This window comes from Zonotrichia albicollis, chromosome 3 (genome assembly GCF_047830755.1).
Source record: "Zonotrichia albicollis isolate bZonAlb1 chromosome 3, bZonAlb1.hap1, whole genome shotgun sequence".
In the NCBI taxonomy this organism is placed as follows: Eukaryota; Metazoa; Chordata; class Aves; order Passeriformes; family Passerellidae; genus Zonotrichia; species Zonotrichia albicollis.
This window is the reverse complement of record NC_133821.1, coordinates 116,569,623-116,584,708: the sequence shown is the minus strand read 5'-3', so window position 1 is coordinate 116,584,708 and position 15,086 is coordinate 116,569,623. Positions and strand designations below refer to the sequence as shown.

The window sequence follows — 15,086 nt, the reverse complement described above, 5'->3', positions numbered from 1 at the left end:
TTCAGGTCTTCTGTGTGCTTTCATTCTTTTTGAAAATTACCTGAAAATACATATAATATGCAGGCTCTTGTATGGAACAGAACATTTAGTTGTAAAGCACCATTTCTGTCCCTTATTAAATGGAAAGGTGTGTAAACCAAACATTTGAGGAATTAAAGATTTTAAAAAAGAAGAAATTAGAATAAAATGCCAGTTACAGAGAACTAGAATACATTGTCTAAGGGAGTAGTGGAAGCACAAACCTAAGACGGAGGAGTGGCACAAATTAAATTCCTTTTTCTTTCCAGAACAGTGGTCTGATGTGGAGTAAGGAAGAAAAGACACCAAATCATGTGTCTCAGTTTTGCTTATGAATTGGACTTCTTAACAAAGCCAGTTTTCTGCTATTGTTCCTCTATGTCATTTAATGAGTAGCTCACCTTTTGGAGGGCAAAAGTACAGTAAAATGGAAAGATGAATAAGCAAGATTTGATGGAATTGCAGAATGAACCGGTTTCTTCAATACAGGATAATCACCAACTCACATGTATTGTTCACCTTTTGTGGAAAATGTTATCTGTTTCTTTCACATTAATGTTTTATAAGGGATGTTTTAAAACTCTGTGCTTGATTCCTTGGCTTACAACACTTGGAAAATTTACAATTTTTCTGATTTTTTAATAGGTTGAATCTACACAAAGCATGATTAGGATTTTGGGCCTTTCAGCTACATTACCCAATTATCTTGATGTTGCTACATTTCTTCATGTCAATCCCTACATTGGATTATTCTACTTTGATGGCCGTTTCCGACCTGTACCTCTGGGACAAACCTTCATAGGGATCAAGACAACCAATAAGGTAAGGAATTGTTAAGAAAGGGTTGCTCTCTTTGATCATGCTTCATGTAAGTATGTCTATAGGCCACTTGTTTATTTTACTACATATTTTCTTTTGTATAAAGATATACATAACTGAGAGGTGCTTTAAGAATCTTCTTTCTTCAGTTTGCCATACTCGCAAGCAGGCCTTGTTGCAGTTGTATACAAATTTATTTAACTTTGCATTGCCTCTTCTTCACTTGCTAAATTTTGCTTGGTGAAGAAGAGAAATCATCACCTTCAACTGCAGAGTCACATTAGCAGCTGATTATTCTGCCTCTTTCATTTCAGGTTTCCATGTGGTGCATCTTGTTTGGCTGTAAGGGTCATGAGGAGTGCTATTAGAAAAATAATAATTTTTTTTAATCGAGGTATATATGTATATATATATATATGTAAATATGTAAACACAACATGCATTAACACTAAAGTTACTGATGAAAGCATTAGCATGCTAAGCCATTAATTATCATATGTACATATTTGATAGACACTATATTTAAAGTAATCCCTAAATAAGCTTTTTACTCTTTGTGCTATTGCTCATTTCGGGAAGCATTAAGACAATAGACAGGTATAATATTCTTATTAAAAATCATTAGTGCAGTGACACTTGACATGTAAATTGTAGTTCTTTAAATACAGGACTTTATACAAACACTTTACATAGATTTCCCATGCATCTCATTATCTTATAATTAAAGTTTATGTAGTTAAACTTTTCAAAAAAATATTGTTCACATGTGATTTAAATAGAAATCGAGACATTTTCAATCAAAAGTTAATTTCGTGGCTTAATCAATCATAGCATTTTATTTAGTTTTTGTAAAAAAGGACATTGCCTTTCTTACTAGGTTATTTCAGTAGTCATTCCATCTGCAGTGCAGGAGAGGAATTTATTTTACAACTGTGGGAATATGTTTCAAATCTATATGCATAAGACTAATTTACCATATGGTGCTTACCATTATTTGCATATTTTAGTCTTCATTAATTGCTTTTAATACCTTCACTCTTACTTGCTGTTACTTTCAATTCATCTTTCACTGCTACTCGATTCTAATATTTAGTTTACCTTTGCTATATAGTAAGGAAAGAGAAAATACTCCTTTTCTTCCATTCATCTTTAGAATGCATCTAGGATTCAAAAAATCAAAAATATAAATAAATCTTCTAAAATTTGAAATTATTAAAAACCAATTATTTTCCAAAGAAGCCTAAGGAGATGAGGAAATATTAGGAGGTAATAGTTATTCTGAAATGTAAATACCTGGCAGACTGTTTTGATAATACCACAGCCAGGAGATCTTCTTTTATTTTTCAGCAGGTTGTCATTACAATTTCACAGAGCAAAATATATTTTACAATGAAGATAACACACTTTACAGCAAGCAGACAGTAGAAGTATTGAGCCTCTTTGAAAAAGGATTGTATTCAGGATAATACTAACACTAAAGCTGCCTAATTATTGCCAATATCAACATCCTTGTGGTCTTCATGAGAGGAGGAAAGCAATGTAAGGAAGTCCAGGATCAAAAATCAAAAGCTGTTGTTGCAGAGCATCAGTGCAGTCAGTGCTGTGTCCATAGGCACTAATCAGTTGCAAGGAGGTAGAAGACTCACTTTTACTTACTTTACCTAAAGGCTTTGCCACAGTTCGCTGAAATCCTGCATCCAAAAAAAAAAAAAAAAAACTCCCCCAAATTTTGGAGCTGATTATCAATTTACAGAGCCATGTGCAAACTGTAGGCAAGCTTTCAAAGGCTAGGACAGCATGATGGATTTATTATGCATAGAAGTTATCCAGAAAAGCTCTTAAAACTCTCTGTGTTGAAATTCTTGGAGCATATGGCACCAAGACCAAGGTTTGACTTCTTCAGTCAAGGTCTGTTAATGTCAGATATTTTTCTTTAATATCAGTCTTCTTTCTTTAGGCATGTTTATGTTTTTCTATTTAGGTATAAATGCAAAGAATATGTAAAGTTAACTTTATGGTATGTGTATGTATGTGTATATGTTCATGTGTCTTCATGCACTGCTCTTGGCAGTTTCTCCTTAATGATTTTCACTTGCTATTTCTTGAAAAAACATACTTGGTAAAATGCTGACTTCTCAATTTAAGAATGATTAGGCTGAGTACTTGTCTTTAGTACACGTGTATTTTCTCATCTTTTTATTACTATATTTGTACAGTTTGGAAGACAAATGATCTCTTACCTATAAAGCTATTTTAAAGCTTTGTTTTTCAACTTTCATCTATTCTAATATTAAGTCCAAGTATTAAATTCCCATTTTGAAATATGTACCTGCTTTGCTTATGTAGAACATTTCTTGTGCCAAAACAATTTGGTTGTAAGACACGAATGCAGAAATGAAGAATGGAGTTATTGGTATGATATTGGACTTTATTTAGTTATTTTTGATTTGTCACAATGTTAATACTGAGGTGCATTCAAGCAGATGTATGCTATTTATATTTTAATACATTTAAGAAATAGAAAAAATCTTTAGAGTAGGTTGAAGAATGCTCTTTATTTTGACTGGAATCTTTCTTAAACATTTTATTTATCTGTAATTGGAAGCTGTCTACATGGTACTCACAATGTTCTCTTTGCATGACCCAACCATGAAGAAATCTCATATGGCAAAAAAACTATCAGTAATTTCCTGGAGATGAAAACATACATATGTATGCAATGTAAAAACTATTTTTATATGCCAAATAGAAACCCTTAATTCTAGATAAGGTATATTAAATTGATATTTCCTCAAAATCTTGTAGAAGTAAGATTGCTTAATATGAAACAGATAAATTAAAGAACTGGGTTACTTCTCTTTGGTCATTAAAAAAACACTAGCAAAGTCACTTTATAAATTTGTATTAACTGCCCTTACTCATACTTTATCTATGTATTTTCATGTTTTATTTCTGAGTTTAAAAGCAAAATGCTATTGTTGGAATGGGAATTGATATACTGTAAATTTAATTGCATAATCAAATTTATTTTTCATGGATCACTCTAAATTGCTTGATACATAGTAGATAACCCGTAAAGATAGAAATTATTTTAATATGGATGTGATGTTTCTTTTTCAGGTGCAGCAGCTGAATCACATGGATGAAGTCTGTTATGAAAGTGTGCTGAAGCAAATAATGGCTGGACACCAGGTATCTGGTTTTTAGTTTACTTTCCATTCAGAACATGTGTAAAAAGGTTAAATCATCACAGTGATGTACTGAGAATTATTCTTTTATAATATGTCACTTCAGAGGTAGCCTCTAACCCTACAAACGCTTCATAGAATCAGCATGCAAGAAAATGTAAACTGACTAAATAGGGTTAGCTTCTAACAGAGCTCAAAATTCCCAGTTCTTTATATATCTGTAAAGTAATTATTGTGTATTTATGTCTCTTTTTTAAAAATTACAAGGCAATTTAGGTCAGTACTTTAGAGACCTTACAACAGGTACATGTAAAGATTAAAAAATCAAAAATGAAGCCCTTAATAATTCTTCTTAGCTCTTCCTATATCTTTCAAATTCTTGTCTTTTGTGTTAGAGACGAGAGATGAGAATTACTCAGTGTTCAGGACCTGGTTGCAAGGGCTCAGCATAAGTCATTTGAAATATCCTGGGGTTTATGTTTTGTTTTCTTTTTAAAGCAAGTAATCCTTCATTTTGCTTTACAATAGAGGTTTCTACAGTGAATTTTCAAGTCTGACATTCCCCTCAACTAAGAATACAACTAAGAATATGGGCCTAACTCATTTGCCTGAATAGTTTTTATTCTATTATGATTGTGGTCCTGAATTACTCCCACACAATGTCTTATTTTTGTTAGAACTTTGCACATAAAGCAGGTATGGCACCTCTTCAAAGCAAGAACAAATGCTGGTGCTCTGTGATGCTTGAAGGGCCTTTTCAGTAAATAACTTTTATATAAAAGAGGGAAACTCTGTCCTGTAGAGTTGCACTAAGAAGTGCACATTTTTTGCTTTTTACAAAAAAATTTATTGTGTTTTTTTAAAGATGAACAGTTAGTTTATGACTTGGGAAGGGAAAAAATACTTTAGCAACAGGTTCCTAGTCCTCCTGCCCCACTGCCTTGCTTTAACTCCATTCTTCCACTTATCTTCTCTTGTTGATATCAGTTATTGCTGTTACATTCAGAAAACTTTCATGAAGATTACTTATGGAAATATTGTTATTTTCCTGAGTGAAGACTGTTAATTAAATTTTTTAGCAGCACCAAGGGAACTTTTGTTCGGGTTCTCCTCATTGTTGATTATGCAAAAACCAAATTCCTTACACTGAAGTGCATTCATTTTCTTATCTTTCATTTCTTGTTTGGATTTTGTTTATTTTCACTTGCTGAAGTGCAAGTGGCAGAGTCTTTAAATCAGTTGTATCTAAGTACTGTAGCTTGGATTCCCAGCAGGGAGTCTGTAGGCTGTTTTGGCATATTTACTGCACCTTTCTTCCCCTCTCTTTTCTTCACACTGAGGAAAAAAGTGACTGCAAACATATATGATATTATTTGAAAAGATTCAAATACAGTAAGTTGTTCAATTCTAGTGGGAGATGGTTTTGTAGCTTTTCTTGAGAATAGTTTTGATTTTTGTGCTAGCAGCTGAATGCATGAGTGCTTTGTTTTAAGGCATGAGCTGCAGTTTTAAGAGGTGAGGAGAACTGTAGTCTACTTAATGTTACAGTTTCAGCAAAGGACACTGGTGCTGATCTCAATTTCTGAAAATCGTGTTTCAAATCAACAGCCATATAGGTGTAATTTTGGACAAAGCAGAAGTGTGGTTTCTCTTGCTATATAAGTGCTGATTTGATTTAAGAAGACTTTGGTTAATTTGATTCATATGGTTGTAAATTTTCTGTGTTTGCAAGTGTTCATTCTGCTGTGTTGCAGAACTCTCATTTAGAGCATGTAAATAGCAGCCAGTTACACTGGACTTTTCTTGGGACTCTAATTCATATTGGTCTTGATATTTATTAAACAAAATATCATAACCTGAGATTAATTATATACAAGTGCCAGTATACAGGCTTTGACCATGCAGAATCAAGCACATCCGCTCATTGTCTAATTATAATATGTAGTACTGTACCAGATGAAAAATTCAAGTTTTCCATTTAATGAGTCTGCTATGACAAATGATCTACCTAATCACTAGACCAACTGCAGATGTTTAAAAAGTGAAAACAAAAAAGGTCATGTGGATATATTTACATTGAGATGCCTACCCCATAGTGGAAGATGAGTATTGTGAGCAAATATGATTAATACTGCACTAGAAAGATTTTCTTCAGTGTCTTTTCACTATTTTGAGAATGCCCTTTGATTTTCTAGCTTTCAAGAAACCCATCACCTTGTGTCCACGTTCACCATAGGCTGTTATCATCATGCTCTGTTACCTTTCTTAGCTTATATTATCTGAAAAAACTTGTATTTATTAACATTACATATGTGCAAACTTCATATGCTTTTTAACAAAACTGTGGTTGCTTCTAAATACATTTCTTAAAAAGATGTTTTCATCTCTTCTCTCCAAATACTTAAGAAAAAATTTCCATAGGTGTTGTGTATCTGTATGACATTCAGAACACAGTTGAGATTTTATACCTATTCAGGCAGTAATATATGACAGACACAGATCTCATTAGCAATGCTCCAGAGAGCCTAAAACTTCTGTTCTGTTTCATGCTGAAATGCAAGGAAGAAATACCAGAACCAGAGAAAAACACTTTGCCTCACTAAAGTTGTCTTGAGTTAATGTAGATCTTCCTGTGGCCATCAAGCTTTCACAGTGTTGTGACTTTTAAGATTCTTGACCAGAGTCTTTGGAATGTCTTAATGAATTAAATTGAGCATTGTTTATCTATTGTTCTGTTCATTCTCAAAGAATTCTATCATAGCAGAACTAAATAATTTACTCTTATGGAATTCATGCTGATGTATCACTGTCATATTGTACATTGCAGTGTGAGGTTTGGCTAGTTACATGTCCATGTGTTTTTATTAGATATATGTGTATTTTCATTTTTTAAGGCTGAGATTGGTAGGAATAGTTGCATTCTATAGGCATGTGTTTTGACAGATGGAGAGAAGCTTTTTATGTTGATTTTTCAACATTCATCCTCTGCAAGACTTCCAGCTCTTCCTGGCTACTGGGAAATTAAGAATTGGTGATTCAGTCTTTAATTTTGATCCATCTGCTCAGACTAATGAGATATCTCATTTGTAGGCTTCACTTTGAATTACCAAATGCAACTGAAACAATAACATTTGTCTTATAGCACAGTTCTCCTCTTGTTAAAATTGAGGAAGTTTGATAAATGGCTTGCCCTACTGACTTTTCTGGGCTTTTTGTTACAGAAACTTCCTGTTGTGACTAAAAAAGATCAGAAAATGCCCCAAAGGTTTCCGAGTACTTTTCAAATCAGTGTGCTCATTTGGAGGGATTGCTAACGGTATAGAAATCTGTTGGAAGTTTTCTCTGGCAGATCCTACCTCCTAAGACAGCTTTAAATGAGAACCTCTGGTGCAGTTGAGTCTGCTTTTCTGGGGCTGTCCTTCCATGCTTGATAGTAGTTGGTGAATATTTGTTTTAAATTTACTATGTTCTGATATAATCTAAAAAGATGTCAGATCTTCCTGGACTAATTTGCACTGTCAGGGTTTTATTTCTATCGCTTAACAAACCAAAGATACTTTAAGAAAAAAAAATTGTGCACCCTTTTTCAGAAAATATGACTCCATGCAAAAATAATCAGTGGAGTATTTTTCCAGCATTGCTCTTCCAGGCTGCTCTTCACTTAAATCTAGGTCAAGTCTAGGTGACTGAAAATTATCAGTCCTCAGTGTTATTACAGCTGTATTTTTTCAGATAGTCACCAGTAGTGGGCCACATCAACCAAAAGAATTATTTCAGCTACAAAGCTGAAAAAATTAACATTTTACAGCCCGGTGAGAAGGGCATCTAATGGCAACAAGTTCAGGGGTGCAAGTAGCCCCTTTCTCAGACTGCCTGGGGAGAACCTCATGAGATCAGCAAAGACAGTGACTGAGAGTGCACATGCCAGTAAAATTTTTATAATAAACTGAAACATTGCATTACTGGCCAGGTGTGTGTTGCCACAGGCAGGTGGCCAGAACAATCACAAACCCAGGCTGAAATGGGAAGAGTTAATTTTTTTCCTTGTCTTGCTGACTGGAGGACCCTGAGGCGGCACCTGGGCAGCAGAGACACAGGAGGGGCAGCACAGGCACTGCCAGGCTCAGCCCTTCTGAGGGGCAGTGGGGCTGCTGTTTGCACCCATTTCCCGCTTATTGTACCACCCTGCTGTGCTCTTCATGTGCTTCTCATGATTTCTGAGCTGTGATCTCTCTCTCAGGGCAGCAGTCTCAGGCTTGTCCATGAGAGTGCCTCCAAGTCTCTGTGGACACCTATGTTATCTCAACACAGATATTCTACTTCTCAAACCAGAGGATGAACATCAATAAACATAATATATGAGATTTCCCATACTGTTAATCTGCAGGCCTAGGTAGTCCCTGCTGCAAGGTCCCTTGAGTGAATCTACCATCCTCCTCACCATTCTTCTGCTTTTAGTCTTTTCCTTCCAATAACAGTTTAGGACAATGCATATCATACTGTATTTATCAACAATTTATGACAATAGCATGACACCCATGTCATGTTATGATTTGAGAAATTTAAGAAATTTTTAGGAGTTTTGAGAAACAACATAGTATAAGATTTTGGGTATTCCTCTAAAATATATGATGTAAATTTTGATTTCATGTTAAATTTCTTTATCTAATATATTGAACTGCTGCTCTCCTTGTCAAGGTTCAGTTGTTTAAGTTGTTTAAGTTAGTATCCTAGGCAGTTAACTATTTTTCACTTTGACTCATAAATTCACATCCATTATGTCTCCTGCTGTTACTGAGCTTTTGCTGGTTTATCTCATTACCTTGGTTACCAGGAGATGATCTCACATTTCTCCCATTGCCCCCATCACCTCTTAAATATCTTTGCTGTTATGAGTTTGTCCGAACCTTACTCCTTGCTGTCTTTTTTCTTTTTTTCTTTCTTTTTTTTGGTCTGAAATTCTTTCAAGCAAAAAAATCCCATAAATTTCTTGTATTATCAATTAAAAGAGTTGTTGCTGAAGTCCTTGAAAGCTTTTGAAGTAGGTTCTTCCTCAAACTGCAGTCATAAAACTCTTCTTTTGCCACTCTCCTCTGACTATGCACCTCTTTTGTTTTTCCTTTTTCTTGTTATTTTTTTTTTCTTATAAGTGATTCTCTTTGATATTACTTAAACCTTCAAAAGAAGTGCTGTGTTTTCTTTGCCCTTGGTGTTGTTTCAGCAGGTCTCTTAGATTTTCCCTCTGCATCTTATTCTCCTGTATGGCTTTTTCTGCTGACTTTCAATACGCTGTTACTCATCTTCAGTCACAGGTATCTAAGTTTCAGTCCTGGTTCCATGTCCAATGCACTTTGCTCCTTTGCCATTTTGTCTCTTTATGACAGTTTTTAACTTGGCGTGCCTTTGGCTTTCTCTTATCTTCTGAAACCTCTTTTCCTTTTTAAGACAATAATTCCTGTCTTCCCATTGCTTTGGGGACTTTTCTGTGTAAGTCTGACATGACAGTATCTTTCCTTTCGCTAGCTCTGGTACTCAGGCAAACTCCAGGAGCTGAACCCGACGATCCATGGCTGTGCCTTCTGGCTCAGCTTTTTCTGTAATTCCTTGAAAGTTCATTTTCTCACTGAGCTTGGTATTTTCAGTTCATAGCAAAAACTGGCTGTGCTTTAGGAGCTCTGACACCTTTCTGAGGTTCTCATTCCCCATCTGTTTATGGTTCACGGTGTCAGTACATAGGTACACTGAGGTTCAAGGTGTCAGTACATAAATACTGAGGAGACATCATGGCTTTACAAGAAATGGTTTCACTATACAAAGAGCAGCTTTTCTAGTGGGGAAAGATGTCAAATTGTCTATTGCAAAGAACTTAGATTTTTGAAATGCAGTATGGTATTGAAAGCCTCAACACAAGATCACAAAGGGAATGCAGTAGTAGTAATTGTACAAAATTAGCAGCAACTCCACTTAACTAAAGCTAATAACTTCAAGCCAGTAGAGATACAACAACCCTTTTTTGAATTACCATGCTAGAAATCTCACTACTGGGATGAAAAATGTGGATGAGAAGTAACAATGGACAGCTTTATACAAACCATCTGTTCTTGCTGAGGCACTGTGAGTGGTGATTTCGAACTGCCCATTTTGTGCTTATTTCCATTCAGTTTTTTAACCTTTTGAAGAAAGTGCTTTTTGAAGTGCATTGTTAGTTTCTAAACTTTTACTCTTCTCCTTTGAGCTACTTTTTTAGGTTTGGCTGGACTGTGTTCTCTTCTGCTTTTGCAGTATTATCTCAACTGCATATTATTTACCTGTCATGAGCTTTTACCTTCTATCTATTAAAATTAAATGAATGTGCAGAATAAAGCCATGTATAGTTGTAACATTTTTAATTAGTCTGTGCATTGGGTGGTTACTGTGCAGTTGTCTGGAGATCAAGATTGTTTTATCAATTAGAATTTATGTTCTTAATTAAAATGTTGTCTTACACTACTGGTCCGCATTTAGTTAATTAGAAATAATTTTGAGGTGCAATAAATTTTTAAATGTTTAGGAATAATTTTTAAGTGTCACCTTGCACAGATTTTTAATAGTTTACTCTTTCAAATCAGGATTTTTGTTGTCTCAGGTCAGAAACAAATTGTACTCAAACTTATATAGTCAGAACTAGTTCTGTGATGTATATTGCACTTAAAGCATTCACTTTGTCTGTAATTGTTCTCTATGTACAACAATTGACTTGAACTTTGCAGTACTTAGAAGTGTCATCTTGTTTTTCTGAGCTATCTTAAACTAAAAAAGAAACAGAGTCGTTAATTTAAATCTATTATATTAAATTGTCAGCAGTGAATTTGACAGGTATTAATTTCATCCATAAAAATGATGGATTAAATTTCTTTATTATCAGTTTTCCAGCTGTTATTTGGCTGCAGAAGCCATGTGAAGATAAAAGTTTAATAAGCTTAGTTACTGGAGCTGTTGACAATGCTTTTATAGCCATGTCTTGAGATAAGATTTAATAAAACATTATTTTCTTCAGAGGTCTTTCTGGGACTTAGTACCTTGAGAATTAAGCTTGTCCTAGTACTTTTTTCCTTGGTGAAATAGTGTTTATACTATGCTTTGGACAAATGAGTCTGAGAATTTGCAGAGTTTATTAACATGTATTCTTCATCTAGATTGGGGTGTTTTTCTAGATTTTCATTTTAGAGCTTAAAAGGTTTATTTCAGCCTGAGTTTTTATGCCTCTGTATCTGCACAGATTGTTTCTCTTTCATCATCAGGTGTAGCTTATTTGCATATATATGTGTATATATTGCTTCTACATTTATATGTGTGCACATGTATGAATAAAAATAGACAAATACAGAAGGTAAAGTGACCTGGCAGGATAACTAAATTATGACTGATTTTATATGTTATTTCTCAGTCAATGTTAAATATTATATCTCTATCAAATGAAGAATTGAGGTTTTGGATCATTTTCTTTTCCAGTTTTTGCACAATTAGGGCCCATTTCTAGGTGTGGTTCCTTTAACATAATCACAAAGTAATTCAGTGATGGTGCACTACTTTAATGTTCTGCCTCTTCATCATTTATTTATGCTCTTCATTTCCACAATAACTGCTTTTTCAACTTTAAGGATATTATAGTTAATATAATCTTCTGCCTCTTTAAATGAAATTTTGTTTCTTACTTTAATTGAAAATAGTATATTGATGTGCTGTGCACTTCAAAAAGTGCTTTATATCAGATGTTTCATATTATTGTCAAATGATATGTATGTATTATTTTTCTCTATATTTTCTGGCCAAATTCATTTGACTTTCAACATATACCTTATCAGCTGCCTTTATGAATCACTGAGGAAATTGCTGGAAATGGATGCCATAACAAGTTATGTGTATAAAACCCCATTATTCTTCAGTTAGGGAGCCTTCTAAATGTTTATGTGCAATGTTTCTATGCAGTATGCTAATTTCTGCATGTATGCTTGTATTTATATAACAGTTTGTCTGTATATGTGCACTCAGGTGTTCACAATGAGTTTATGTAGACCAGAAACACCAATTTAATATTTTCTTGTTACTTATGAGTACATGAGGTGTTCAGTTTCTGTCTGCAGTCCTACACAGCTACACAGTGTTGTCAGTATTGGTAATTACAACTATCTGAGGTATCAAGGTCTACTGTTTAGAATTATTCTTCTTCTGATATTATGAATTTGCATCGAATCATTAAAACAAAAAATAAATCCAGATGAGCAACTTCTCATAGCCTAAAATTTTTGTTAAATTAAGTAATTGATAGTTGCATCCTGAGCCAGTTGGTCTCTTCTGGATGACCCAAGTGTTGAGTTGCAGATTGACGGCATGCAAGTGTGGCAAAGGCAGGTTGACCAATCTTGCAGCCATGTATGATGAGTTTTAGTAGCTCTGTGCTAAAAGCTGCCTTTCAGATATGACACTGCAGACCACTAGCAGTCTAGAAGATTGGGGGAAGTTAAGTTGGTGCTTTTCTGTCAGCTGCACATTGTTTTTCTCTAAGAATTCAAATGGCAAGGTTAAATGATACTCCAGAAGATACGTTAGGCATTGTCAGTGGTTCAAAGCTTTTTAAAATTATTGCCCTGTAGATCTGAAAGAAATGGATCTGTATGCTTAATTTATCATCATAGTATCAACTATGTAAATAAAATATCTGATTTTTTGTCAAAACATCTGTAAATTTATTACCAAGGCAACTACTGTCCACCAAGACCTTATGCCTTTCACAGTCTTTTAACAGGCGTAACCTGAGAATCCAATGGTAATGTCTTTGATGGGTTTCAATTAAAAATACACAAAAACATAGGTTGTTGTAGAAAATAAAGCATTTTGAGGGACGCATGAGGATGGTAAATAAATTTTCACTAAGTTGCATCAGGAAATTTGCTTTATACTTCTAATCACTTCCCATACTATGAAGTTTCTCATTTTTGTAATCATGTGGTGTTGAGAGTTTTCTTTGTGGCTACTGAAAAGGTGATTCCAGAATATATTATATTTGGATAATTGCATGCCTTTTAATCATGAGGTATTTATGATATTCTTATTTAGGCTAGGATATTTTGAGAAGGACTAGGTATGTAGCATGTGGGTTTAGGAACAAGATTCGATTTGTTCAAGCACAGTTTATTACCATTAACAGTAAATGCATCATTTAAGTTCTTCATAACTTAGTAAGTTTCATGTGAAAAACACTGCTTGTCCTTGAAAGCAGTTCTATATTTTTCTGATGATATAGAAAACCTGTTGATTGGGAGCAAAAATATGGATAAAGGTCTGTCTTTAAATCAGTGTTGATAAAAAATAAGTTAGAAATCATGACTTTTAGTCATGTTCTTTTAGTTGTTTAGTAGGTTTATGTTACCAAAACCAGAAGATAGAGGTGGCAACTGGCAACATGACAACTTTCTTAATCTTTTTTTGCTTAAGTAAAAGTAACAGGAATAGATACAGAGATTTGATTTCTCCAGTATCTTCTATGTTCCTTTCCTTCAGTAAAGCTGAAGGGAATCTGCTTATGACTACTGACTCCTGGGTCATTTTTGCATATTATGAATGTTAGAGATGTGAGTATAGGTTTGAAAACATAAGAGGAGACATGGTGAACATGAGAACTCTTAATCTAGAGTGATATTTGTTGAAAATATAGTTTATTATACCACAGAAACATATTTTGTTATATAAAGTCAAAATAGTTAGTGTCAAAACAGGACAAAGGGAAATGCTTGAAACAAATTATTGCATCATCTTGTTTTTCTAAAAAAAGATACATTGAAAAGCTGCTTATAATTTTGAATAATAATTGTCATTCAAGTCCATTGGCATCTGCAAAAATGCAATTGTTAACTGCCTAATGACATATATTTGCATAGTAATAGACTAGCTATTCTTGCTTAATTCTCTATACAAGAATAGTTATTGCTATTTCTATTTCTATCCTGTCAATTAAAATTCAGAATAATTTCTACTACCTGTAGAAGTCAGTAAAGTATTGTTTGTTTGTCTTATTTTTAATTCACCCTCTGCTTTAATTTTCACTCTATTCATTTTTCCTCTGCAGTTTGTGATATATTTGGCTAACGCTACAAATGGAAGATAGCACATATCCTATTACAGTGTTCTGAAACAGGTTTTCTTTAGCAGAAAATGTATATAGCTGTTGTTTAAAGGCAGAGTTGTCAAGTTTCATGTGGGCAAGTAATTTTCACTTGAATCATCCTCCTATAAGTACTGCTGTGTGAAGGCTGGCTGTTCTCCAATGTAAAAGTTTGATGTCATGGGAGTTTCCTATTTTAATGCTGGAGGCTTAGTGTCACTTAAAGTCCACAACTGTTTTATCCATAGCCTTGAAATACATCCATATATCCAAAGCCTGGAAATGACAGCAAACCCCTTCAGTTCTACATAGTGGCAGAGGATGCAATGTCACATTTTACATGGGCATAGCAGAGTGCCTCTCTGAAATGCCTCTGTATTGCTACATGCAGCATACAGAACAAAAGGGAGAAATTAGGGATTTGCATCCCTAATTGCTGAGCTAAGATGTTCCTGAGATCAGAGATGTGATGTGGTGCCTCACATGACTGAGTGCTGCAATGGGTGGAAACAGAATCTTGAGCAAGGTCAAGGTTAGGGCAGCAAGGAGCGTGTGGGGATACCTGGAGCTCTGCCTAGGGGATGGGTGATGAGCCAGCTGTCGGATCTCAAGATCTCAGTCCTGAGGTGCTGAGCCTCCGAGACCACCTTGGGGGGCTCGGGAGTCCTGGAATGTTGCCAGAAGTGTCTGGTGGCTGGACTTTGGTCCTGCACAGGAGATGACAAGGATGAGGGCTTCACCGGGTGAATGGTGAAGGGATTGGTTAATTAGAGGGTGAGACACAGGGTTTAGGATTTATGTACAGGGGGGTTTAGAGAAGTAAGATGGAGGAATTGGGGTGTGTCCTGTCCTTCTTCTTCTTCCTCTTCTCCTCCATCTTCTTTGGCCACGGTGGCACCTTTGGATTGGTTATTACTGAG

General features: G+C 34.8%; 1 protein-coding gene across 4 annotated transcripts in view; it reads left to right on the top strand.

Annotated features, from left to right (window-relative positions):
• Nucleotides 1-15,086, top strand: part of ASCC3 (activating signal cointegrator 1 complex subunit 3) — a 261,720-nt gene that overhangs the window by 111,218 nt on the left and 135,416 nt on the right. For all 4 annotated transcript variants that reach the window (XM_074538569.1, XM_074538568.1, XM_074538567.1 and 1 more), the window contains 2 exons: nt 664-840; nt 3,958-4,029. In XM_074538569.1, the coding sequence (XP_074394670.1) occupies nt 664-840; nt 3,958-4,029 (249 nt within the window). The remainder of the gene's footprint in view (nt 1-663; nt 841-3,957; nt 4,030-15,086) is intronic.